The sequence below is a fragment of the Gymnoscopelus braueri genome, assembly GCF_963280865.1.
Source record: "Gymnoscopelus braueri genome assembly, chromosome: 21".
NCBI lineage: Eukaryota > Metazoa > Chordata > Actinopteri > Myctophiformes > Myctophidae > Gymnoscopelus > Gymnoscopelus braueri.
Window position 1 is genome coordinate 17,716,734 of NC_137623.1, and position 27,218 is coordinate 17,743,951.

The window sequence follows — 27,218 nt, forward strand, 5'->3', positions numbered from 1 at the left end:
TTCTAACACAAAAATGCTCCCTGTGAAACAACATTCATGAACATATTTGAAAACCACTGGTTTAAATTAATTACATTTGGAAGCAAGTACGCTACACTTTTACACTGTTCTTTTGATTTGATGTATTGTTTTTCTTTTTCTGCTTTTACCTGTGCAGCACTTTGGTCATCTAAGGTTGTGTAAAAATGTGCTATATAAATAAAGTTTGATTGATTGACTTTAGAAACAAGCCCAAAAAAACGCAACCACAAATTTTTACAAGCAACTTTACAGAAAAAGCCCAAAGTCGCTTATAATAAGCCGACATGGCAACACTACTCGTCGTAGCTCACTAGAGTAACCGTGTTATTGTACATAACATTGAATTACTTGTTTAAAATTGACCTAGCTTTTCGTCCACATGTAGGTTTATCAGGAACGTTACACTTATTAATAATAAATGTTATATGTCAAGTTAAGTAGTATAATCAACTAACCTGCTAGCTTAGCTCTCTCTTTAGCTGCTAGCTTAGCTCTCTTTAGCTGCTAGCTCTCTCTTTAGCTGCTAGCGTAGCTCTCTCTTTAGCTGCTAGCAGTCTTTAGCTGCTAGAATTAGCTCTCTCTTTAGCAGCAATGTCTCAAGGCGGTGAAAAATGGCGCTTCCTTGTTTATTTATCGGAAATTAGGCACAAGCTGGAGAAATACAGGATTTAAACAGTTGTTTCACATCGGGATATCATGATAAAAACATCGTTTTTACTACTTAAATAATTTCACATTTGTAATAGACGTTGGAAAAGTGTTCAAAAACATCCACAGTCGTGGATGATAACGCTTTGTGGCCCGGCCAGGAATTTAAGGGACCCTCAACAAAGTACATTCCATAATGTGTTCTTAGAAAAAAAACATTTTCAATAGCTCATAATCCAAACAATCCAAACATGGTTTCTAGATTTCCAAGCGTCTGTTTGCATATTTTATAGGAATATTTATTCATTTTACATGTTAATACTTCACATTTCAAACCAACTAACTCTACATTGTGCATGGGGGGAGGGGGGCATGCACAAGGTTTACATTCGGCATACAATCTGAATAATTAAAATTGAACTGTTTAGTATTAAGTAGTCACTATAATCCTCCATAATGTTGATGTCTCAGCTGACTGACAATATACAATCATAGCCTACCATGTTTGTGATTAGCACTGTGGTTTCTTTTGCATGCTTGTCCTCCCAAAAGCTAATGTGTATGATGTGTGTGTTGGGCTCGAATAAGTGATACTAGGATTGTGCCGATTAGGCCTGCAACAACTAACCAATTAAATTCATTGCCAACTAATTTCGATAATATTCGGCAACGAATCGCAGGTGTTTTCCATTTATTGTTCTTTCGTTGCTAAACAGTATCTAAGCTAAGGTGGAGTGAGACATCTTGCTAAACTGTGTAGGAAATTGGACAGGTGGTCTGCTAGAACATAGCTGCAACATAGCAGAGAATGGTATACGCCCTGCCCCTTTAACCCATTTTGGGCGGGAACCCCTATTTGTAACTATACCTTTCAGGACGGGAACCCCTTTTGCGATTCCTGTTGATATGTACAGTATATAGCAACATACATTTTTTATTTTACAGGATTTAGAAGGCGTTTTTAGAACCGGCCTCGGGTCTAAATAGGTTCAGGCGATTGTATTATTAGAGATATGAGTAGTAGTCTAATTAGCAGCTGAGCAAAAGTTCATTAGATATATTTATCGTCTTTATTGCTAGTTTAAAACCTGCCTAAAACAACCTAAAATTGTTTTGATAATCTGCAGATTAATTGATTATGAAAGGGATTGTTATTTGCAGCCCTAGTGCCGATTGGCGATGAGATGAAACATTGGCAATTTCCATATTTCTGTAAAAATATTTAGTTTGACAATATTATCGTCCAAAAGGTAAATGCAAAAAATGTATAGATTAAAAAAAGGCACAGAGTGGCACAATTGAGTTGCTTTAAATCAGTCGTGGTTCCCAAACCTTTTAGCTCGAGGCCCAAAAGGGAAATTAGATGTTTGCCTGGCACTTTTAGTGAAAATAGCAGATCTACAAGTGCACAACGCATCGCTTCGTGCCACATTGTGAGCTTGTAGATCTGCTATTTTCACTACTTATTAAACATTTTTTTTAAAATTATGAATGGAAGTCATTACATTATCAGATTCTATTTATGAAATAATTTTGAAAAATGTGGAATTGTTGAAGAGTTGTGATGTTTTTGTTTAAACTTTGTTTTTATATTGGAAGTGTGTTTTAGAAAAGAAAAAAAGGGCATATTTACTCGCGACCCACAAAAATCTGTCTATATAGTGGGCAATGCTGGTTACACATTCAGAAAAAAATAGGTCAACATTAGGGGTGTGCCGATCAGTGGTGGAATTGGACTGGATTCGCTTTGGGAACTCTACTTGTGTGCATGTGGGACCGCGCGATTTTTTTTGCGGTTCTGGGCGGATTGGGTCCGTTTTTCCGCGGTTCTGGGCGGATTGGGTTAGTTTTTTTTTCAGTTTTTGGTTTCTTTATTTTGGTTTTAGGGTTAGGATTAGGAGTTAGGTTAGGGTTATGTTATTTAATTCATATCTTTGCCTGATTTTACCAATTTATTATCACAAAAAACTATTTCTGCCTAATAAAATATTCAAACAAAATGGGTTTATACTAATGTATTTTGTGGATTATATTAGACAATAACTAGACGGTTAATTTCGCGGATTTGGGTACTTTATATTGTTTTTTTTGTTACTTTATTTCGGGGTTAGGGTTAGGTTAGGTTTATGTTATTTAATTTTTTTTTTTTTTGCGGTTAATTTCGTGGATTTGGTACTTTATTTTCGTTTTTTGTTACTTTAATTCGGGTTTAGGGTTAGGGTTAGGGTTAGGTTGTTTAATTCTTATTTTTTCGATTGGGTGCCCCTGATTACTCAATAAAAATACCTTAAAATTATACTCGAGTACAGTACTTGAGTACATGTACAGTACTTAATTAGTTACTTTTCACCACTCTCACTGTCAGCGTTAGATTAAAATTACTTACTCACCTTCTGCAAAGATTGTCTTGGTTTCAGAGAGCAGAGCATGGTTGTAAATATGAACTTTTGCCCCAAACTTTAAGTCTTTATATTCCATATGTCCATGCACGTCCAGCCTTGTTTACCTTGTGTGTGCAGCCGCTTGCTTGACGACGTAAAGCCTACGTTAGTGCACTAACGTAGGCTTTACGTCGTCAAGCAAGCGGCCACAGAAGTCTGTTTCCTTTCAAAGCGATGTGCATTTCAAAATAAGAGTTTTTTGAATTTTGAACGGATTCTGTTTTGAACGTTTGGTCCGGACCAAACGTAACTATTAATTTGGCCACGCGACCCGGAAATGACAGTAATAATCCTAAAACGGGAGCGAAAATATTTTTCCTCAAAAAAAAAAAAAAAAAAAAAAAGATTTTTTTTTTTTTTTTTTTGACAATCTGAAGAGCGTTCCCACACGTGTTCACAGCGTTCCCCCGCAACGGTTGCTATGGGAACGCCGTTCCCATGCGTGCAACGCCATTTCCACCACTGGTGCCGATACACACTAATTTCACGATACGATACACAATATTGGGCTCACAATATTGATACGATATATGGCACTTTTTTATTATGAAAATATATGGGGGGGAAAAAAGCTTATGAAAATATATGGGGGGGGAATGCAAACAAATACTTCTGTTTTTGCATTATTATTATTATTATTATTATTTTTACGCCAAAACGATACATATCATCACGAAAACGTGTCGTGATATATCACAGGACGATTTATCGGCACACCCCTAGTCACCCCTAGTCAAATTATATTGACGTTTTTTAAAGGGGCACGGTGGCACAGTCGGTAGTGCTGTCGCCTCACAGCTAGAAGGTCCTGGGTTCGATTCCCGCAGGGGACGCTGTGGGCGCTGGGGGTGTGTTCTCTCCTCCGCGTCATCAGTGCCCATACCCTAGGTGGGGTTGGCGAAAGGGCCTTTCTGTGTGGAGTTTGCATGTTCTCCCCGTGTCTCCTAGGGTAGGTACCCTCACAAAAACATGCAGTAATCCTGGTCACTATACTGCCTCCCCCTGGCCAGCCGGGGCGCCTGATGGAGGGGAAGGGAACTGGTTGGAATAACGTGTTCCTTCCACGCGCTACGTCCAACCAGGGAAAACTCTCCCCTGTCAGGTGACAAGAAGGTCAGTTGGCTCTCATGCATTGAAGGAGGCATGAGCTCGGCCCTGGCCTCCCTAGGTTGGCAGCGGGAAGGTAGTGCCCAGGATTACATAGACAATTGGCACTGGGTGTAAAAAAAATAGGGTTACAAAATCGTGGGATAAAAATTAAAAAAAAAAAAAAAAAAAAATTATATTGACGTTTGGTGAAAACAGCTGATCTACAAGCTCACAAACTGTCACGTTGCATTGTGAGCTTGTACGTCGGCTATTTCCTGTATTTATAGGGTATAGGGTTTAAGTGGTTAACCATCATCATACAACAGGTAGGACACCTAGCCGTTCTAATCACTATATAAACATTACTCTGCCACTGTTCAGCTGTTCAACACAGTAAAATTCTCAGTGTATTTCACTGTGTACTAGAAGCTCCTCCCGTCATTACCAGCTGTGCTGGTCAGACAGATTCTCTGCACTACAGAGCAGCGCTGCTGCAGCTGTACTAGGCTAGCAGTTTGCATGGGAAGTATGCAGACGTAGTAGTTATATCTGTCTTTAACCCATTAAGACCTGGAACGCATCTGTGTCACTTTTTGATTTGAGCTAAAAAGCATTATTTTACACTTTTGCTTTTCAAAAATAGCAGATCTACAAGCTCATAGCGCGGTTCTGATTGGTCTTTAGGGGGGCCGGGACCAGTGTTGTCCAATGTAAAACTCAAGGCACTTCCTGACTTGCCTACGTAATTGAAATTCGAGTCAGACTGGTCAGACTGATAAGTGAGAAAAAAAAAATCAGCCGAACGTAGTGAATCAGGCTGGATCCCAGGCTAATGAGATTGAGCTAGCAACAGTGAAGTTTTGTTTCTCTGTGTGGTATTGATTCACTTTGGGAAAAGTTGTCTGGCACAAAGCTTTAGTGATGCTTGCGGAACTCAGCTGCGCCTTGTTTCTGATCGCATCGCTGTCATGCTATTTATCATGTTAAAGCACACCCTCTTGTGTAATATTGATTAATTTTAGATGCATGACACCAGCATGCACCTAAATATAAACCCGGCAGTAACCTACAACCTGAGCCTAGCTGCTCCTCCGGTCAACACAGCACAAGAACACACTCGGTAGCACCACTGCAGCAGCCACAGGAGGAGAGGTGATCCAAATGCACTTCGATAAAATGAATACGTCCATTTAGTAAAATTTTCAATTTTGGCATTTCACATACACTTATCCAGAGCAACTTACGATATGCAAGGTAAATACTAGGGCTGGGACTCGATTAAAACAATTAATCTAATTAATTAGAGGCTTTGTAATTAATTAATCGCATTTTAATCACATATCAATATTTGACCTGAGAACAGTGAAAAGCATTTTTTTCAAATGGATTTTGGCATACGTCTTTAAGTACATGTACTCAAGAAGGTATTTGGTATGAGGTATTGCACTTGACTCTCTAGTATTTCCAATTTCTAATACTTTTACTTCTACTCCAGTAACTCCACTATATCTCAGAGGCAAATATTGTACTTTTTACTCCACTACAATTATTTGAAAACTTTAGTTACTAGTTACTTTGTATATTTCGATTATTATTATAAAACATTACAGTAATCATATGAAAATAGCAGATCTACAAGCGCAAGGCATTGTGAGCTTGTAGATCTGCTATTTTCCACCACTGGAGGCTGGTAGAGTGTGTTGTTGTTACTGTTGTTTTATAGTAGTTTAATTAATTATTAATAAAAATCGCGCGCATGTGATCCGCACCGCATCGTGGAATCCCCCCCAGCGCACCGCCGCCCCCCCCCCTAAACGGGACAAACGCGCGAGTAGGGGGGGCATCATTACAGATTCTGATTTGCCCAGCCAACATTATCAAGCAGGCATCATGTTTTCATGCACTGAGCTGGCTGCAGCTAACTTTGTTGTTGTCTGTCATGTCTGAGAAGTGAGCACCACCGTCTGTTGGTGTGCTGTAATATCGGTCCGTCTGAAACTCGTCCAGTGAGAAACGTTCCGCGGTGCAAAAATAGGTGTGATTAAAATGCGTTAATTTTTTTAACGCGATAATATTTCTGTAATTAATTGATCGAAATTAACGCGATAAAGTCCCGGCCCTAGTAAATACATATATCAAATGCAGAGAGACAGTGTAGTGCCTCAGTAAACTAGGATCACAGTCAAACCAAGAACCTAGCATCAGTCTAAAAACAATACACTATCAAAAATAATGTGTATATTGACACTATAGGATACCAGGATTTAAGTCTTACTTGGTTGCCAAAACTAGGTCAAGTACTAAAGTCTAAGGTGGAGTCTGGACTCCACCTCTGAGTTGGGCTTGGTGTGCTTTTACTTCTGTGTAACATGCTCTGTAATATGATAAAATAAAGGTGTTCAATAACACTGGTCAATATTGGTCCTAGGGTCAATTATTGACAAATGTTCCATGGGCCAATGGTGGGGCCAGTGGCAAATTTCCTTTAATATCGACCTGTGAAGTAAACAAGAATCTGATCTTTATAAAGGTACCACCCACAATGTATGATGCCATTGGCTTATTGGAGTCAATTGCTTAGCGTTGGGGCAAGACAGGCTGATAAGATTTTGCAGGTTGCCTGAACATGATATTTGAGAAAGTTTAACTGGAATGTATTACTTGAGCTCTTTTGAAAATGTTTCAAAAATAGCTGATCTACAAGCTCATTACGCGTCACAACGCAATGCGTATATTTTAGATTCTTTACTTTACCCAAAATATAGAGACAGAAAGGTAGAAAGTGGCAAAAATGAATTGGGACACATCGGCTGCATAACTACCGATACAGATGGCAAAAAAGTTAAATAATGGCATTATTTCACTTTTCATCTGTCGGGCTCTAATTAAGCAAAGCCTTTTTCACCTGGTAACCGTTTATATCTTACTTTTCCCCTCTCAGACTTCCTGCACCAGGTCCCGGCGGAGAAGACTACTGAATCAACTTTGACATTAGTAGCATTGAAAAGTAAAGATGATGATGAAGACAGAGACTCTTCAAACAGTTCTGAAACCGACAGTGTAGACAGTGATGAATCAGAGGAGTCCAGTGAAGAAGATTTAAACACATTTAAACCACAAAAGTCACAAAATGTGAAAGGACGATTGTCTTTGAGAAAGAAGCGGCCCAAGAACCTGGAAGCTTCGAACCAAACGCCAATCACGAGGGGTCCTAGAGTTTGTACAATTTGTAAGAAAAGATGCCACAATGCTGCAGGTCTGAAGCTACATATGAGAATACATTTATTAGAAAAAGCCTATGTTTGTACAGTTTGTGGGAAAGGGTGGTATCAAAAGGGAAGTCTGACAAAACACATGAGGGAAAAACACACAGGCAGTATATCCGATATAGTTGATAGACCCTTTAGTTGTTCAATTTGTCTCACAAGCTTTAAGCTAAGTGGACATTTGAAGACTCACATGTCGATTCATACTTTTGTTAAAGGCATTATTTGTACAGTTTGTGGGAAAAAATATAAAAATAAATCAGGTCTGGAGGTGCATATGAGGAGAATACATACAGAAGAGAAACCCTTCAGTTGTACAGATTGTGGCAAGGGTTTTGATCAAAGTGAACATCTGACTACACACATGATAATACACACAGGAGAGAACCCCTGTGTTTGTACTGTGTGTGACAGAAGCTTTTCTCAAAGTATAGGCCTGAACAGGCACATGATAGTACATACAGGAAAGAAATGCTTTAGTTGTGTAATTTGTAGCAAAAGATTCTATCAAAGCACAGAGATGAAGGAACACATGGTGATTCATACGAGCACTCACACAGATGAAAAACCCTGTAGCAATGTTGATACATATGATCATTCATATGCAATGGCGTTTCCTTGTTGAAAGTTTCTCTCCTCTCATTATTACTATTATTTATTATTATTGTTAGGCGGAAAATTATAATGATGAGGATAATTTCATTTTTTTCCCCCAATTTCTGGTATAGTATCATTGGGGAAATGTCCTATTCTGGCAGCCCTCCTTTTCACCTTTTCAGCCATACCACAAAAGCTTCTCAGCAAATGTGAATGAATGTATGCAAAACTGTTAACGTTTTCCAATCTTCCTTGCATCATTTATATGATACCCATAGCAAATAGGAAGGCCACTGTCCACTGGTCTATAGGAATGCGTTATGGGAGGGATAAAGTAGCTGCAGGTTAGCTGGACTTACTTTCACAGACGGCAGGAGTGACTTGCCAAATAGATGCTATTTAGGCTTATTAACAGTTTAATTAAGACGTTTATTTTACTGGGGTAAACAGCTTTGGTTCTGCAAAATACAGATGCTTATCAGCTCTAATGTTTAGCCCATTGTGACAACTGACAGTATACTTGACATTGGAATTCAGTTACGGTAGAGTTTGTGTATACAAAAATACAGATTTTTATTTATTGTAAATATGTAATTTTTTTTCAGATGCCAAAAGTCTCAGATTATTATCCTGGTGTTGACTCGTTTGAGCAGTACATCATTTTCTTTTCACCAGGTGTCTGCCTGGGTGACACAGTGGTTGTGCATTCTCTTATACGGAGTCTCTTTATTGTTGGTGATGATTTATGTTATTGTCATGTCGTCCGTGTACTTAAATACAGTGGGTCTCAACTTTTTCTGGAGAAGCCTCCACTTGAAAATCTCAAAAGTTTGTGGCCCACCCATCTGACTTAACGCCAGTCCATTTTTAGAGAATATATAATATATATGATAATATGTTAACAGAGTTGTCTTGGGATGCAAGATTATTGGTGTACAGAATAAGGTTATGGAGAGCGGAGAATGGTGCCAGTGTTGAGGGTGAGAGACAGGATTATTATTATTTTTTTTCTTCCACCTTTTGCCTATTCTGCATGAAACTCGGTATCCGGTGACAGATGGCGGAGTCCATGTGCATGTTTATGATAGGGTTTTAGGGAGTTGATACGGTTGAAAGCATTTTTTGCCTTTCCAATAGTACCAAGTAGTAGATACTTGGAAGTACTTTTCTCAGTGCCTGAGACACAGACGTTCCATGTAGGGGCCAAGCAGGGCTGAAGCGATACCAAATGGTGATGTGTAACGCTACTGACTGACTGGTCAGAGAATCCTCACTAGCTACACACAGACGGATGCATCCACGGGCGACTATTGAAGCTCGTGATTTGTGGTTGTCACCGCCACCTGGTATTGTTTTATATTTGTATTTTGTATTTGTGAGGACGTCCCCGATGGTGTTAGCAATCTGTGATTAGACCGCATTGTACTTGTGTTTGCTGTAATATATGGAGCACTGACTGAGAGTGTACAAATAAACCAAAAGGACCCGTAGCTCCCTGCTGCCATCTTGCCTTTCTGTATATAAACCTTAGCTATACTTGTAAATATATATGTCACTATGTGTAGCAATAAATGGAACATTGTATTGCATTCATAGTTTTTTTTGTCTTTGTGTTGCGTGTTCTGTTCGCTTATGCTCGCTGTTACTTAATGGAAGCCAGTACCAACCATGGTTTTCTTTAATTAATGTTAAACCAGAATGTCAAGTGGTTGACCAAAATGTCAAGTATAACGTGAGTCGTAGCCAATGGTAAAACATGTGTTTGAAGCGGTGATTGGACTTTTGCAATGCACTTATTTACAGGTCTTCCTTAAGTCCATTTAAAGGTTACAGCTTATTCATAACTATTTCTAGACTGCTAACAGAAAAATGTAAAAGAGAGAACACATCGCTCCAGTCTTAGCTAGACTACACTGGTTTTCTGTGTCTGCCAAATTCTTTCTACTTGTTTATAAAGCTCTCAATGGGTTAGGGCTGCCTATATCACAGACTCCCTGTTGTTTTATGTTCTTTCTTGAGCTCTCAGATCCTGTATTTCAGGATTGCTCAATATGCATAACCCTACCCAAAAGAACATTGTAAATGCATATTCCTTCAAATACTCCCCCAAATGATGGAACACCTAAAGAGACTATATTTGGCAGGTTCTGGTAAAATCTTTAAAAACTTAAAAGCATATCTTTTTTTTACATGGCCTGTCTATAGCCCTATTTCTCACAATTTTAAGGCATTTTATTTCATTTGATCTTACATTTAACTTTGTGTTAATTTTGAATGTATTTCCCTTTTTTTTAAAATGTATTTTCACTCATTTGTTTTAAGTCCCTTGTTTTATTTAAAGGCATGTGAATAAGGATTAATGATGGAATAATAGGCTGGTCAGATGTTGCAAAATCAATTCGTTTTTCTTGTCTGATTCCTTTTTTTTCTTTCCTGTTTTAGGTTTTTCTAACCCTTTTGTTTTTTTTAATGTTAAGCACTTGGAACTGTGTTATTTGTATTAAAGGTGCTTAAGGACCATAATATAGCTCTGGAGAGTCCTTTAAAACACTTGAACAGGATCCGGAGTTCTGATGTTAACTAAAAGGTCACAGGAGTTCAACTGTATTAACATAGGAAACATCCATCAATCAATGTCTATTCACAGTTGCTTTGTTTGAATATGGGAATGTTAAAGTGTATTTGTGTGTGTGGTCTGAAAATGAAATAAAATACAGGAATTATTTATTTAAATTATCTTTTGCAATTCTTATTAATAGTACCAAACTTATAACTATAACTTCTTTATTATCTCAATGATATGTACTCATGTATTAACTATTCTACTATATCTACAAATGAAATGACATATTACGGTCTAAATTAGTTACGTGTTGCAGCACACCATTTAGCATGAAGACACCAACGCACGCTGTGTTCATGATTTTAGGCATTTTGTTCAAAGCGGAGCTATCCTGCAAACTTTGGAAGCCAATGTTAGCCAATTAGGATGGAATATGAAATATCAGACACACCCATCTTGATCACATGATTATAGAGATACTGTGTACCGATTTGCGTGATTTTTGGACAGAATCTGAAGGACTTACAAAGTCAGCCTCCTGGTGGCGCTCTAAAAGGCAGATGTGAAAAATGCAGAGTGAAGGTTTTTCCTTGGCCTCTAGGGAGAGTGGGTGCAATCACGCAGATCGGTGCAGTTATATGTAAGAACGCGAATCGGCCTGTTATAGCGCCACCATGAGGCTGATTTGAACATTTTTAAGTGGCATTTCTTCCTCTGCCTATAGTGGGAATGTGCGTGCAAAACTTCACAGAAATCGCACGCAGCGTTCATGATTTGAGGCATTTTGTTAAAAAAAAGACTGAGCGTCACACATCGGCTGCATAACTGCTGATACAGATGTTGTAAAAAAAATGGCAAATAATGGCTGATATATCGGTTGGGCCGATATATCTGCCATTATTTGACTTTTTATCGGTTGGGCTCTGACCATTTTCAACTTTTTCACTTGGCAACCATAATATCTTACTTTTCTCCTCCTAGACTTCCTGCTCCAGGTCCCGGAGGAACGTCTTCAAAGCCCCGAAAAGGCTACTGAGTCAACTATGATATTAGTAGAATTGAAAAGTTGGAGATTGTAGAGCATCACAGCCAACTAGTGATGACGGGAGAAGATAGAAACACATTAAAACCACAAAAATCATGTGAAAGGCCACCGATTGTCGTTGAGAAACAAGCGCTCCAAGGACCTGGAAGCATCGAAACGAACGCCATCAAGGAGTCATAGAGTTTGTACAGTTTGTAGGACAAGATGTCACAATACTGCAGGTCTGAAGACACATAGTGAATACATGTATTAGAAAAACCCTATATTTGTCCAGTTTGTGGGAAAGGGTGGTATCGAAAGGGAAATCTGACAAAACACATGAAGCTTCACACAGACAGTAAACCCCACATAGTCAATAGACCCTTTAGTTGTACAGTACTGTTTGTCACACAGGCCATTTGGACATTTGAAGATGCACATGACTATTCATACATATGTTAAAGCCATTAGTTGTGCAGTTTGTGGGAAAAGATTTCACAATAATGAAGGTCTGGAGATACACATGAGAATGTGGCGAGAACCCCTTTATTTGTACATTCTGTGGCAAGGCGTGGTATCAAAAGGCATATCTGACTAAACATATGAGGATTCACTCAGGTGAGAAACCCTTCAGTTGTACAGTCTGTCGTAGGCATTTTAATCTAAGTGGAAATCTGACGACACACATGAGAATACACACAGGAAAGAAACTCTGTTTTTGTACTGTTTGTGGAAAAATGTTTTAATCAAAGTAAAAGTCTGAACAGACACATGATGACAATACATACCAGGGAAGAATTGGCAAAAGATTCTATCAAAACACAGAGATGAATCCTGTTTCTTTGTTGAAAGTTTCTCTCCTCGATCATGGACAGTGATATTGCTAGCACCGGACCTCTGGGACTTTATCCCATATAATTTTTATTCAATTATTTGTGGAAAAATCTATAATCCTGTGGATAATTTAATACTGCCATACCACAAAAGCTTCTCAGCAAATTTGAATGAATGTTTGAAAAACTGTTTGTTGTTAGTTCCAATATTCCAATATTCCTTCGGCCTTGCGGATATAAAAAAAAGTCTGCTTATTGTGTAAAAAATCTTTTTTACCATCGCTATAACGATAGAAAGCAATCAATGAAAATCTTTCAATTATTATCATTACAAACTAATAACAGAACCCTTGTCGTAAAACAAAACAAAGTTGTCCTTTAAAGTTTACTGCTTATTCACAACTCAACTTCTCGACTGATAACAAATAATTAAAAAAGAGAGAACACATCGCTCCAGTCTTAGCTAGACTACAGTACACTGGTTCCCTGTGTCTGCCAAATTCTTACTTGTTTATAAAGCTCTCAATGGGTTAGGGCTGGCCTACATCACAGACTCCCTGTTTTATGTTTCTTCACAAGCCCTCTTGCAGATCCTGTAGTGCAGGCTTGTATATATAATGGTTAAAAAAGTGACCACCAAGGAGTTCCCAACACTACTGAAGATGAGCTCAATACTTACAAGTTAAGTCGGTCCCATATATGCACATGACTATATATGGACATAGCGGTCAGGTCTGTGGCTCTGGACAACCGGATCTCCATATTTGCCTATATATGGGCGTATAGATGTGTTTATGGTTGTCTGACTCATAGTGACAGACCACAGTGGTCTGCCTATATATGGCGTATCAAGTTTGTTTATGGGTCGGCCGGCCCACCCACCAACCCACTAGCCAATTTTAATATAGGATTGTTTTACATTCTTTTGTCTATGCTTTTTGCTCTGTTGGCCACTATTAATGTCGCAGAAGTTCAAAATGTGAAAGCTGCAGATAAGTCAGGTAACCAGGTTTATGTGACGTGATATCATGCACCATGTCACTGTCACTTCAAGTCTGGTCATGTGTAAACCTTGTATTAACATAAGGATTTGTTAAAGATAAGAATTTGACCCATGCACACAGTACCTTACAAAGGCAACTCAAAGTGTGCTACGATTACAGTAAATGTAGCTATTTTTGGGCGGTGAAACCGCCCCTATAAGTGAGATTTGGAAAAATGTACAAATATCTTGGGCAGTGAAACCGGCCCTAAAAGTGAGGTTTGGAAATTTGTACAATTATCCTGCGCTGTGATTGGCCAATCACAATCTATTCAGGACTGTGATTGGCCAGTGTCACATGACACATGTGCATAGCCCTATATAAGCAACCATAACTTGAAAAAAACCATAAGTTTGTTTTTTTCAAGTTATGGTTTCGTCCATCATAAAGAGTGTTTCAATAAATGTATTTATCTTTGTACATGATTGGTTGACTCCATTCAGTATTGTGATTAGCTAGCAAGACACCGCCCACTTCACACAGGGTGTGATTTTTTATATCTTGCTACTTAATTTCTTTTGTTGCTACTTATTTTCTGTTGTTGCTAGAATATCGAGGACACAAAACCAAAGTAGGCCTATTTCACTCATGTGTAACAATTCATGTAAATAATACAAATCTTGAATTTTGACTGACAAACTATTGTGTTCAAATTGATAGTGTATCTTTAAAGGAGAGATCCGGACATTTTAAGTGTTATCTTTGATGTGTCGCTAATCACTCACCATCATTGAAATGGACGTTGAGTTATTCCAGAGAGTCCCCTGTCATGCAGTCTGGCATAATGGGAGCCTGTGTAAGAGTGAAAATCGTCTATTATAACCGATGCAAAGTGAGTTTTTTCTCTACTATTGCTCATTGTGGAGTCTCATGATACTCAAACATGCACTGAAAGTAGCGCACGAGCTATCGTTCGTGCAGAACTAGACGCCGCTCGTTGCTTGTTTCTTCCACAGACGCCAGGTTCTGTGAGAGAAACAAGCAACCAGCGTCGTCTCGTCCTTTAAGTTTGACAAACAACAATAAATAACAACATTAGCAAATGACTGAATTGAGAACCTCTGTAAAGGGTCATGTTTAATCCTTACTTCATCTACATTGTGTTTCTTATTATGCTGCTGTAAATAATGACAAAGAGGCAGAAGACCTCCATAGTTAGGTAATTAATTAACAAATTAAAAACAATAGACACAGATAAACACATGAAAAGTATTGGATTCTGAATAGGCTAGGTTGTATGGAAATTACGCTGATAACAGTCTCAAACAATAGTCACAAACCCCAGGTGCTTTTTGATATTTTTAACTCCCTTATCAATCCTCGTGATATCTCTCCTCTCACCCCATCACTCACTCTCTGCGAGAACTTTCAAAAATTCTTCACTGACAAAATATCAGATCTTAGGTCATTGCATACCTTCACTGCTCCACCTTCTGCACCTTCACCCTGCCCTGCTGCTTTCGATCACTTCGAACTGGTATCTATCTCCTCACTCTCCGACATAGTCTCTCATCTCCGGCCCACAAACTGCCCTACAGATAGCATCCCCCCCCCCCCCGTCTTCTCAAAGAAGTGTTCTGCTCAGTCGGCCCAAGCCTCGTATCAATAGTAAATACATCCCTTCTCTCAGGACATGTCCCAGCCACTTTCAAACATGCTGTTGTCCATCCATTAATCAAAAAGAAAAACCTAGACCCATCTATTCTCTCCAACTTCAGACCTATCTCCCAGCTACCTTTTCTATCTAAAGTCCTTGAAAAAACAGTCTACACCCAACTACAATCATTTCTAACCAACAATGGCCTACATGAAAAATTTCAATCAGGTTTTAAACCGAGCCATAGCACGGAAACAGCCCTTTTAAAAGTTTTTAATTACCTAATTTTAACTGTGGATTCTGGTAGCCCCGCCATTTTGGTTCTGCTGGACCTCTCGGCCGCTTTTGATACGGTGGACCACAGAATCCTGCTCTCACGACTTGAAAATCAGGTTGGCATCTCTGGCACGGCCCTAGCTTGGTTCAGATCATATCTAACTGACAGGACTTTCTCTGTCCAGCTGGGAGAGTTCTCCTCTCCCGCAGCCCCTCTCACCTGTGGGGTATTCTGCCCCCCCTACTGTTCTTATTATATATGTTGCCCCTCGGATCTATCCTCTCGAAACACAATATTGCCTTCCACTGCTACGCAGACGACGTCCAAATATACATGCCACTTGCGTCTAATAACAATAATTCCTTCACACCCTTGATCAACTGCCTAGATGACATTAAATCCTGGATGAATGCACATTTCCTACACCTTAACAACAATAAAACCGAAATAATAATCTTTGGACACCACCCCACCTGACCTGTCAACACCCTGGGCCTCCTCACCTCCAATATCCACAATAATGCAAAAAACCTAAGTGTTATTTTTGACAGCAACTTCAAATTTGATAAACAGATTAGCTCAGTCATAAAAAACAGCTTTTTTCATTTACGACTCCTGGCCAAAATCAAACCATATCTCCCCCTCAAACAATTTGAATTAGTAATCCATGCCTTTATCTCATCTAGGATTGACTACTGTAATGTACTATACTATGGCATCAACCTCTCCCTACTCAGGCGTTTGCAACTAGTCCAAAACGCTGCTGCTCGCCTTCTCAGAGGTATCAAAAAATATGACCACATCACTCCAGTGTTGGCCTCTCTCCATTGGCTTCCGGTAAAATACAGAATTGATTTAAAAAAAATATTATTTGCTTTTAAATCCATCAATGGTCTGGCCCCCCCATATATGGCTGAACTTCTAACACCCCATAACCCACCCAGAGCACTAAGTTCTGCTGACCAGTCGTTGCTGACTGTGCCATCAAACGTAATCCTCAAAACCAGAGGGGATCGCTCTTTTGCGGTGGCAGCCCCACAGCTGTGGAACAATCTCCCCCTCCACATCAGATCTGCTCAGTCCATCCAGATCTTTAAGACCTTACCTCAAACTCACCTCTTCTCTCTGGCCTTTAAAGGTAGGGTAAGTGATTTTCTTTGGTTAAAATAAGTGTTAAATAGCTCTATATTCTGATAGTAGGCCTACTCATTGCTATAGAGTGTTTGTGTCTCTCCAGCTCTTTATAAAACAGAAAATGCATTTTCGTTTCAGTTTCAGTTTCATTTCCAATTTTATCCAATCAGGATAGAGAACTCAATCAGGATATAGATTAAACAAGTGAAATTGGAAGTGATGACACTAACAAATGAGCAGGCAAAATTGGAACTGGAACACTATACAAATGAAGCTTAAAAATGGGTACTTTCTCCTGATTGGCTGAGATTTTGACACCTACCGAAAAATGTATTTTCTATTTATTAAAGAGCTGGAGAGACGGGGAGACTCCTGTTACTGAACAAAAACTCTATAGCAATGATTACTATCAGAATATAGTGCTTTAACCTTTTAACAAAATACTTTTTGTTTTAACCCAAAAATATCACTTACCCTACCTTTAACCACATCCAATCATAAATGGTCCTGTTTTTAACTCTTATCAAATCGCTTCCCTACCCTCTGTATAAACCTACATACGTGCAATTATACAATACAATATGCTATGCGTTTTTTACACCTTATTATGTTTTTTGTGTTATTTTTTCTGATTTGATGTATTGTTGCTTTTCTTTTTTTCTGCTTTTTACCTGTGCAGCACTTTGGTCAACTAACGTTGTGTAAAAATGTCATCACCAAAATGTGTAAGCCTGCACAACTCCGCAATGTTTGTGTGCATTGCAATGTGACATTATGAGCAGCATTCCATCCAGACCTATACACTTATGCCCAAGGAATTTGCAGCCACAGGGAAGCAATTTCAAGACACTATCTGTTTCTGAGGAGGCATTCAAATGTCAAGAGTTGACAAAGCTGGTTTCCAAATTTGTAAAGACCAACCCTAAGTGTGTCCTGTAATGTCCACTGCAACTGTTGAGGGAAAGGGGTGCCGTAGTTGCCCACAACAGGGGACATGACACCAACCTGACACTAAACGACTAGATCCAAAGGGACTTCTGTCCATTGCATTATCTTTGAAGGCCTACTATACACAGGTAAAAGGTGCTCTGTGTGTCCATGGACAGGGGTGATTTATTGGAGACAGTGGCCGTCCCTCCATGGTTTTATGTAAATACCTAACCTCGCGTGGCCAGACAATATCACACGACACACTGTGTGCGCTAAAGTGCGATGCAATTTTGCAAAGGCAGATTCGTCTGGAACCACGCTAGTAAATACCATGATTCGAATGACAACTAATAATGCATTATAGAATCATACATATAATCATTAATCTTTTCACACCCAGGTGCAGATGACACAATTCATTGACTTTGTCACCTGGACTCCAGAAATGTCTCTCATCTTCAGAGTAAAGCAGGATGATTTCTTCCTCACAACAGTGCTGAGCAGACTTACAGAGTTACACACATTACCCTGAGCTAAGGACAAGGTGCTGTTTGGCAACAGTGAATGACCAACTCATTTAATATGTTCAATTGTTGTAAATGTATGACTTTTACACCACAGTGATAAATATGTTACAAAATATAATAGGCTACTGTGTGTGTGTGTGTGTGTGTGTGTGTGTGTGTGTGTGTGTGTGTGTGTGTGTGTGTGTGTGTGTGTGAGAGAGAGATACTCAGTGGTGTAAAGTAACTAAGTACATTTACTCAAGTACTGTACTTAAGTACAATTTTGAGGTATTTTCAATACTTTTACTTCTACCCCAATACATCTCAGAGGAAAATATTGTACTTTTTACTCCACTACAATTATTTGAAAACTTAAGTTAATAGCTACTTTGTCGGTTTTGATTATTATTACAAAACACACTAACCACTTCAGCCCTATGTATTTCGGCCATTTGAATATAGCAGATCTGCAAGCGATGCGACCCATTGTGAGCTTGTAGATCGACTATTTTCAAAATATTTTGGATACATTTTGAACTTGTGAAATGGGACATTCTGCATAATGAGTTCTTTCTACATTTTGATACCAATACTTTTGTACTTTTACTCAAGTACATTTTTAAATCCGGACTTTTACTTTGTTTCTAGTATTGATGCTTTTACTTCAAGGGATATTTCACTTTTTTTAAGTGAAGTATCCCTTTAAGTAAAACATCGGAGTACTTTTTCCACCACAGACTGAGACGCAAGTTGACAGTTGTAAGAATTACGCAATATGATGGTAGACGCTTAGGATATGCCATAGAGGTATAATATAACGGATATGCGCGAAACGTCGCCGACCCGGAAGTTATTTTGCATTGTCTTTGTAGCTAGCTAGCTAGCGAGCTAACCTCGCGTCAACAGCCTTTTCACCACGGAGGAAACAGTAGCTAGCAGCTACTATTTCAGCTTGGACGATAGACAACAGAGGTGCTGTCATTAACGCGTGGTAACCGTTAATAACGGTCAACGTTACGTTGTCGTCATGTGCTCCACAATGAAACGCTGAAGCAAGACAACGTTATTAAGTGTGGGTATGGCGACAGAAAGTGACTTCGAGAGGCGCTTCGCCGCCGTTCTGGACGATTCGCTGAGAAACGCGGTGTCAGAGACCAGGAGACTCTACGAGACCATGGTGGAAGAGCTCCAAGCAGAGAAGTGTTCAGTCAAGACTGAAAACGAGGCTCTCAGGTCCAAATACAACCGTCTGAAGACACAACGACGCAACGACACTGCGTCTCAATGCGGTGAGTGAGTTGATAGATGATAGCGTTAGCTGAAAGCTCACTAGAGTCAGCCATGTCTTGTACGCAACATGACATTTAATTACTATTTTGAAATGGACCGACTTTTTTTTTTTAATCGTACGTAGTGATTTTTGCAGTACAGTTCCATAAAATATTACACGTATTATTATTACTCATACATACACAATAGACGTCACGTATAATAAGTAGTAGAGCTGAGCTGGTTGCTAGCTTAGCCCTTCCTTTGGCAGCAGTGTCCTGGCAGTGTTTTTATATCCGGAATTTGGCACAAGCTGTATTAACAGTTGTTTCACATCGGAAATCACTCAGAATATAACTTTACCACCCTGTTTTTGCTACTGATGTCCGTAGGTCGTAGAACCGTGTTAATACCGTAGGCAATATAAGCCTCGGCTTCAGCCTACACCTTTTCGGTGCCACTAACATTAGTGGACTTAATTGTATGTATGTATATTTACTCTTTTTAATGGACTGAAATAAAATGTACGACTACTACCTTCCCATTTGCGATTGACGTTGGACGTTGTGGTAGGCTAGTTTAAACGAAGCTACTTAGGGACCGCCTGTGTCAACAAGTAGAGTAGAGTGGGGGATAGGGCCCCATTAGGAAAAACGCCTATTTTATGACCAACTAAAATATTATTTTTATATGAATTCAGCGTATATTGCATGCATGTTAGCAGTGCTTTACCCAATACACTTAAATGGTCACTATGTTGAAACATTAGATACATTTTCTCATTAAATAAGCAAATGGCAAATCTATCTTTTTATTACATCATGCAATGTCTGAATACTTTAGTTTTAAACTAAATCTAGTTTTGAAAATGTATTATTATGAATGAATAATTAAGGCATCAATTCATTGGCAACTATTAAGGCAACAATTCATTGAAATTAACACAATTATATACACAATTGAATATACAATTGAATTACTTAGCATTACGATAGTATCAATGTTAAGGTGACGTCGAGATGAATCCAACGGGTCCACTATCATACCTGTGCGACCTTGTGTTCGGGAGGTAGGGGCAAATAAATTATAGTGGGGGCAAAAGTGCAATTTCACCCACTTCCGGTGGTCAAATCCAACGGTACCGTTCCTCGTACTCAAAAACGGACGGGTAGGCAGAGTTATGGGTCTCTACGGACCACTTCCTGGTAAAATCGGAAGAACAGATCCACTTCTGGCCGCACATTTTGATTTATATATTTAATAATAATAAAAAGTTTGGTGGAATCCAGGAGTTTAGCCACATGAACCCCGGTGTCACTGTTCTGGGTTGAACATTCGCAGAAAATAGCAGATACAAGCTCACAATGTGTTGCTAGCTTGTAAATCTTTTTTTTTGTAGATTAAGCTAGCTAACACTACCATACTCTACAGGCACGGACTGGCACAGAAAATCGGCCCTGACATTTGTGATCTTCACCGGCCCATTCGCGCGCGGGCGCCGGAAAAGTGCGGTTAATTGGCGGATTATGTTAGTTTCTTTGGGGTTTTTGGTGACTTTATTTCGGTTTTAGGGTTGGCCGTGGCCCCAGACTGCCCGGCCCTTCTGGCATCTGCCAGAAGTGCCAGACCGTCCAATCCGGGCCTGATACTCTAGTTAATTAGCCATGGATAGCTAATGAGCCAACAAGTTATAAACTAGTAGGCATGTAACGATTCACTCAACTCATGATACGATTCGCATCACGATACTAGGTTCACGATACGATTTTTTAACAAAATAAATTTCTTGACAATTTACTGAGAAATCTTGATTATTTCTCTTACAAAAATCACTGAACTGAATTGTCTCTTATCCTCTTTTCAAATTAAATAATGCTTTTTTGTCTCCACCAGGCCGAAAGGCATGGCGAGAGTTTTGCACCCTGTCCGTCCGTCTGTGTGTCCGTGTGTCTGTCTGTGAACAGCTAATCTCCGGTACTGTTGGCCCGGCCGTTGCTGTGCACACACACTCCCTGAATGCCAAAGCTGAAACCTTTTGCCCTGCTTTTTTCACATCTGCCTCTTATTGCGCCAACTTATTTAAAACAAATTTTCTTATATTACTCCTTCCGATTTTATCCAAATTTCACGCAAATCGGTACACATGATCTCTATAGCCATGTGATCAAGACGGATCTGTTTGATTTTTCATATTCCACCCTGATTGGCTAAGATTCACATCCAAAGTTTGCAGTAGTGGCTTGTTTTGAACAAAATGTCGCAAATCACGAACGCAGCGTCCTATTGCGGTCAAACTTCACAACAAATGGCACCCTTTTAACATTGGCCTGTTATAGCGCCACCAGCAGGTCTAATTTAGCCAAACACATTTTTGGAACAAAATGCCTCAAATCATTAATGCAGTGTACGATTGGCGTGCAAGGCCTAAGAGGAAATGGCACCCTTTTCACATTGGCCTATTATAGCGCCACCAGGAGGCCACAATAACCTACCTGACCTGGCGAAGACCTGTGCTCCGAGGAGCACTTTCTCTAGTTATTCATGAGGTACATGCATTAACTGTAAGGTACACATTAAGGCATATACTTTTTTCTTTGTAAAATGAAATAAAATACATTTAAAACATTATATCCCAGACCCAGATTAAATAAATAAATGAAACCTCTTCAAATAAACAAACTAAGGCATAGCCTTTGTTCCAAGCTTGGGATTTACTTCTTATCTATGCTACATTCTCAGTATACAGGAACACAGAACACACACAAAACAACACATTCATGTAATAAGGGAAACTTACAACTGATAGGTTTCTAATGAAAACTGCTTATCTGGAGCGCCTTAGTATGGCTGCAGAGTTCAATGAATAATAATCTAATTTAATAACTTAACAATTGTATCAGACCACTGACGTCAAACTCCTTTCAACACTGATTTTCAGATATATAGCTAATTTCATTGATATTAGTCAATGAATTCTTATCTAATCTCTCATTTGGAGCACCTCAGTGCCCTACAGTGTTTAAATCAGACAGTTGACAACGTCGTCAGACAGGGGAGGGGGTCCTCTCAGTAAACGGTATAGTTTGGGCCATTCATCAATCAAATAAACATGCTTAGGCCTACATGCGATGCACATTTCCCTCATTAACTCTTTGACTGCCAATAACGAGATATCTCGTCATATTTTGTTTTCAGTGGTCTTCCACTAGATGGCGCTGTTCGCTAACCTGGGAGTCACCATTTGACTCATTCACTCCAGAGATTCAGCCACGACAGCCAGCTCCTCCCCCTCTCACTAAACACACTTTTGTTTCCCTTATCGAGCATAGATGGCCGCCAGGCCAGGTTGCCTACCCAGGGCCAGCAAAGTTTGGGTTAGGGTTCTAAATGTTTCTATTGGTGTCAGTGATTTTATATGAACTACATTTTCAGGCTGTTTGAAATGTTAGAAACCGCTGTAACACTGCTGTAGTGCCCTACTTTTTTTGTGACTATTGTCATGGCAGATCCATGAACAGTGTTTGTGCATAGTTTGCTGTTAATTGGAGCAACGATGCACCCAGCAACCAGTTCCACTGTCATACCTGTGCGACCTTGTGTACGGGATGTAGGGGAAAATAAATTTATCAGAGTGGGGGACAAATTTCACCGAGGGTGGTCTGATTGACTTCCGGTCTTATCCGTTGGATTCCTTGTACCCAAAAATCAAGCAGAGTTTCAGGTCTCTACAACCATTTCCTGGTAAAACCGGAAGTGAACAAATCTGCTTTCGAGTTGCACCACTGAACTCCACATCCATTTGAGAGCGTGTGGGTGAAGTTTCAAGGCAGTCCGACAAACCGGAAGTGGTCATTATCTAAGAAATTGGAAGCCTGTGGGACCACCCAGACCCATTAAGTTTGGAGCCTGTAGCATGCTGGGAACTGGAGTTATGGCTGTTTAAACCCCAGCCAATAGGAACACAGTGGGGGCGGGGCTTAAGCAATTATAGCCCGTCCCGTAAGACCACCTCCCAAGTTTGAAGCATGCTGGGAACTGGAGTTATGGCTGATTAAACCCCAGTCAATAGGAACACAGTGGGGGCGGGGCATCAGCAAATTACAGCCCGTCCCTATTGTACGTCTAAGAGCGCCCACCAATAGCCCGTTCCGTAACACCACCTACCAAGTTTGAAGCCTTTAGCATGCTGGGAACTGGAGTTATGGCTGTTTAAAGCTCAGCCAATAGGAACACAGAGGAGGCGGGCCCTGAGAAATTACAGCCTCTCCCATAAGACCACCCACCAAGTTTAGAGCCTGTAGCATACTGGGAACTGGAGTTATGGTTGTTTAAACCCCAGCCAATAGGAACACAGAGGAGGCGGAGCAATGGTGCGCTGGTGTGGCTATTCTGATGGCAGACCCCTCCTGACCATTGTTGGTGCCAAGTTTGGTGCGGATCAGAGGAACGGTGCGCGTCCATGTTTACGTTTGTGACATCCTCTGTCTGTCCGTCCTCCCGCCCTTCCGCCCACCCACTATAGGCAATTTTACTATAGGATTAAAGAGTGATTGTTTTGTATGAATTAAAGATTGATTATGTTTATGGTTAAGCTTAGATTTTATATCACACACCATTATGCACTTATGCAATGTTCACAAAAAAGAAAGAAAACATTATAATGAAAAAAAGAATATATATTGTTTTTTAAAAACAGCAATGAGCTCAACCCTGTGATAAACCATGTTTCAAGTCATTAATGTCATTGACCTTTTTTCTTTTTTTCCTTTTTATTGAAGAGTATGGGTTCTAGTACTGTTTTTCTTTTTTAAAGTATTGATTTAGCAGCGGTATCGGATAAAACCCTCACGATACCCACCCCTAAAGATCAGCTATTCTTTCTTTTTCTATTTTATTGGGACACAACATATGCATAATTGTCAATACTGATACTGGGAAAAAAAAGTCAAATAATGGCTGATATATGGGCCAAACATATATCAGTATATATCGGTATAGCTCTAATCAGGGCTCCATTCTCGTGGAATAGACAGTAGCACATAAGAGTTTCTATCTTATTTTTCTCCTCCTAGACTTCCTGCACCTCCCCGTATTTAAAGAGGTTTCCTCTGAACAGCAGAAGAAGAGTCCCAGTCTGATCCTGGAGGAACAGGAGCTACTTCAAAGGCCAAGTGAAGATGATGATGAAAACAGAGAGACGGTACTAGCTGGTTTAGAGGACGGTGGAGATTCACAACCAAGTAGTGATGACCAGCGCTTCTCTTCACACTGTTCTGAAACTGACAGTGTAGACAGCGATGACTGGGAGGAGACCGGGGAAGAACAGTCAGACAACTCACAAAATGTGGAAGGTCAAAACAAGCTACCCTTTAGTTGTACAATTTGTGGGAAAGTATTTCACAATAATGCAGGTCTGAAAATGCACATGAATATACATGCAAGCGATAAACCCTTTATTTGTACAGTTTGTGACAAAGGATGGTATCAAAAGGGATATCTGACAAAACACATGAGGGTTCATACATGCAGTAAACCCTTAAGTTGTAAAGTGTGTGGCAAAATCTTTAGTCAAAGTGGACATCTGAAGATGCACATGAAGTCACATACAAGGGTTAAACCCTTTAGTTGTACAGTTTGTGGAAAAATGTTTCACAATCGTGCAGATGTGAAGATACACATGATGATACATACACGTGAGAAACCCTTTATTTGTGCAGTTTGTGGTAAAGGGTGGCATCACAAGAGATATCTGACAACACACATGAGGGTTCACACAGCCAATAAACCCTTTAGTTGCACAGAGTGTAGCAAAAGATTTAAGAAAAACACAGAGCTGAAGAAACATCTTAGCATTCATTCAAGGGAGAAACATACAAGTACTCGTTCAAGACCTCATAAAGGTCAAAAACCCTGTAGCAAAGTTTTGCTGCAAACAAGTGATCATTCATATGCATTGGCATTTCCTTGTTGAAAATGTCTCTTCACTTTCCCACCAATGTTTTTCTTTTATTGGCCCTGAATTGTTTCCATAAGCATCAGAACAATTTCATCGACAATCTCAGCACTTGCTATGGCCTGCTACTTTTAGAGGTAACCATTTGATTTCCTGAAGGGAGTGTGCCCAACTCTTGCATGTACACAAGTCACTGCAAACACGAGTGCACAAGACACTGTGCATACATGAGTGCACCACTCCCAATTACCACTGAGTTGAAATCTTTTTAACTTCGTCCTAGATTACATTGACGCATTTAAAGGTGGCGGAATGTTCTTATGTCGAGGTGAAAGTTTTTATTTGCATTCAGTGTCAAATAGCTATTTATTCTGATATTGATAACATTTTATCCAGTCAGGAGACAGAACTCATCCAGGATTTACAAGTGAAATTGGAAGTTATGAAACAAAAACAAACGAAAAAGAACAAACATAATTGATAAATTATCTTAGTGGGGTTATCCTGATTGGATAAAATGTGTGTCCTGAGCTAAAGAGTTGATTGAGAGACCCCTGTTATTGAGCAAACAATATGGCACAGTTTCTCGACTGCTAGTGGTCCATGGGGAAAAACTAAATAATAATAAAAATTGTAACCCATCTGTGTTAAATATTTTAATGCTATTTATAATATGTTTTAAGTGAAATATATTTAACTAATATTTCATACATTTAAGAAAAGGGTCTTCATTATAATGGTGTCGCACACCAAAAACGGATACAAGCACACATGTCACACTGCACTTCAATGTGAGCTTGTAGATTGGATTTGTTGAGTGCACAACTAAGTATAAATCCGGCTTTAAGATCATTATTGTTAAATATAACTGCACTTTTTTGTTTTTATTAAATTAAATAAAGAAATCAGTGCTGTCAAACGATTAAGATATTTAATCGCGATTAATCGCAAATAATTCATCTGTTTTTTATCTGTTCACAATGTACCTTAGAGGTATAATTTTCAAGTATTTTATACCCCTATTAACATGGGATTGGAAAATATGCTTGTTATAAGCAAAAGTATGTTTATCGTGATGAACATAACCATGAGTTAATTGCGATTAATCGAGTTAACTTTGACAGCCCATATATATATATATATATATATATATATATATATATATATATATATATATATATATATATATATATATATATATACACTGTCATTTCTTGTTAGTGGTACAGAGCTCAAAAAAGGTTGAGCACCACTGAGTATGGAGTTTTTTAACAAAAATGTGTTTTCTTTCTTTTACCTTTTTTAATTGTTTTATACAAAACATATCACACCAGAGCCATAGATTTGAGAATTCTCAAGTTGCCCTGCATATGTCCATTTTGTTTTCAGAACATTATATAAAATAAAGGTTGGTATAGAGTACAGAAGTCCTGACGTCACTCGTTCATCCCCTGGTTCGTAAGGTAATTTCTCTGTGGAGAATAACATTGGGTCATCTTAGAATCGTCTCATATAAGAATTGTGGTCCAAAAATAAACAAACTGTCTCTGTGATATTGTCAGGGAGGAGGTTCTGTATTGTTTATGATAGTTAGTCACTTATATTAGATACAATCTGTTTCTGGCGAAAATGTAACTAGTTCGGCAGAAGTAACATTAGCGTTTTCTCACCGTCAGTTGATGCTTCATACCCAGAAGAGTCAAACCGCCGGGATCATTAGTTTATTTTTGGAACACAGTTCTTATTTGACGCAATATTAAAGGGTCTACACCATGAATTTCATTATTTTTTTTGGTTTTTTGTATTTTTTTTTTAACATTCAGTCATTCATTCTCATTTCAGAGATTTTCAGAATGGGAGTGTCTGAACAGGCCATTTCAGAATGGCAATGCAAGTGACATCACTTGCATTGCCATTGCATTGATGCTGGCCAGACAGAATTGCTCAGTAGCCCCCCCCTGCCCAAGAGGACGTTTTGGTATTGCAGCTGAAAGTGCTGTATAAGCCAGAGACAATTGACTTGGGAT

General features: G+C 39.2%; 1 protein-coding gene across 1 annotated transcript; it reads left to right on the forward strand.

The window, feature by feature from the left end:
* The first annotated feature begins 18,878 nt into the window (after positions 1-18,878).
* On the forward strand, positions 18,879-26,135 carry LOC308077095 (uncharacterized protein). Its single transcript, XM_080417649.1, has 2 exons — positions 18,879-19,258; positions 24,311-26,135. Exons 1-2 carry the CDS (start codon positions 19,048-19,050, stop codon positions 25,207-25,209), a joined length of 1,110 nt encoding a protein of 369 aa, XP_080273775.1. The 5' UTR covers positions 18,879-19,047; the 3' UTR covers positions 25,210-26,135.
* Positions 26,136-27,218: the final 1,083 nt, after the last annotated feature.

Coding starts and splice junctions, on each gene's coding strand:
- LOC308077095 (XM_080417649.1), top strand. CDS start 19,048: ATGGCGACAGAAAGTGACTTCGAGAGGCGCTTCGCCGCCGTTCTGGAC. Junction 19,259..24,310: donor CGACACTGCGTCTCAATGCG/GTGAGTGAGTTG, acceptor TTCTCCTCCTAG/ACTTCCTGCACCTCCCCGTA.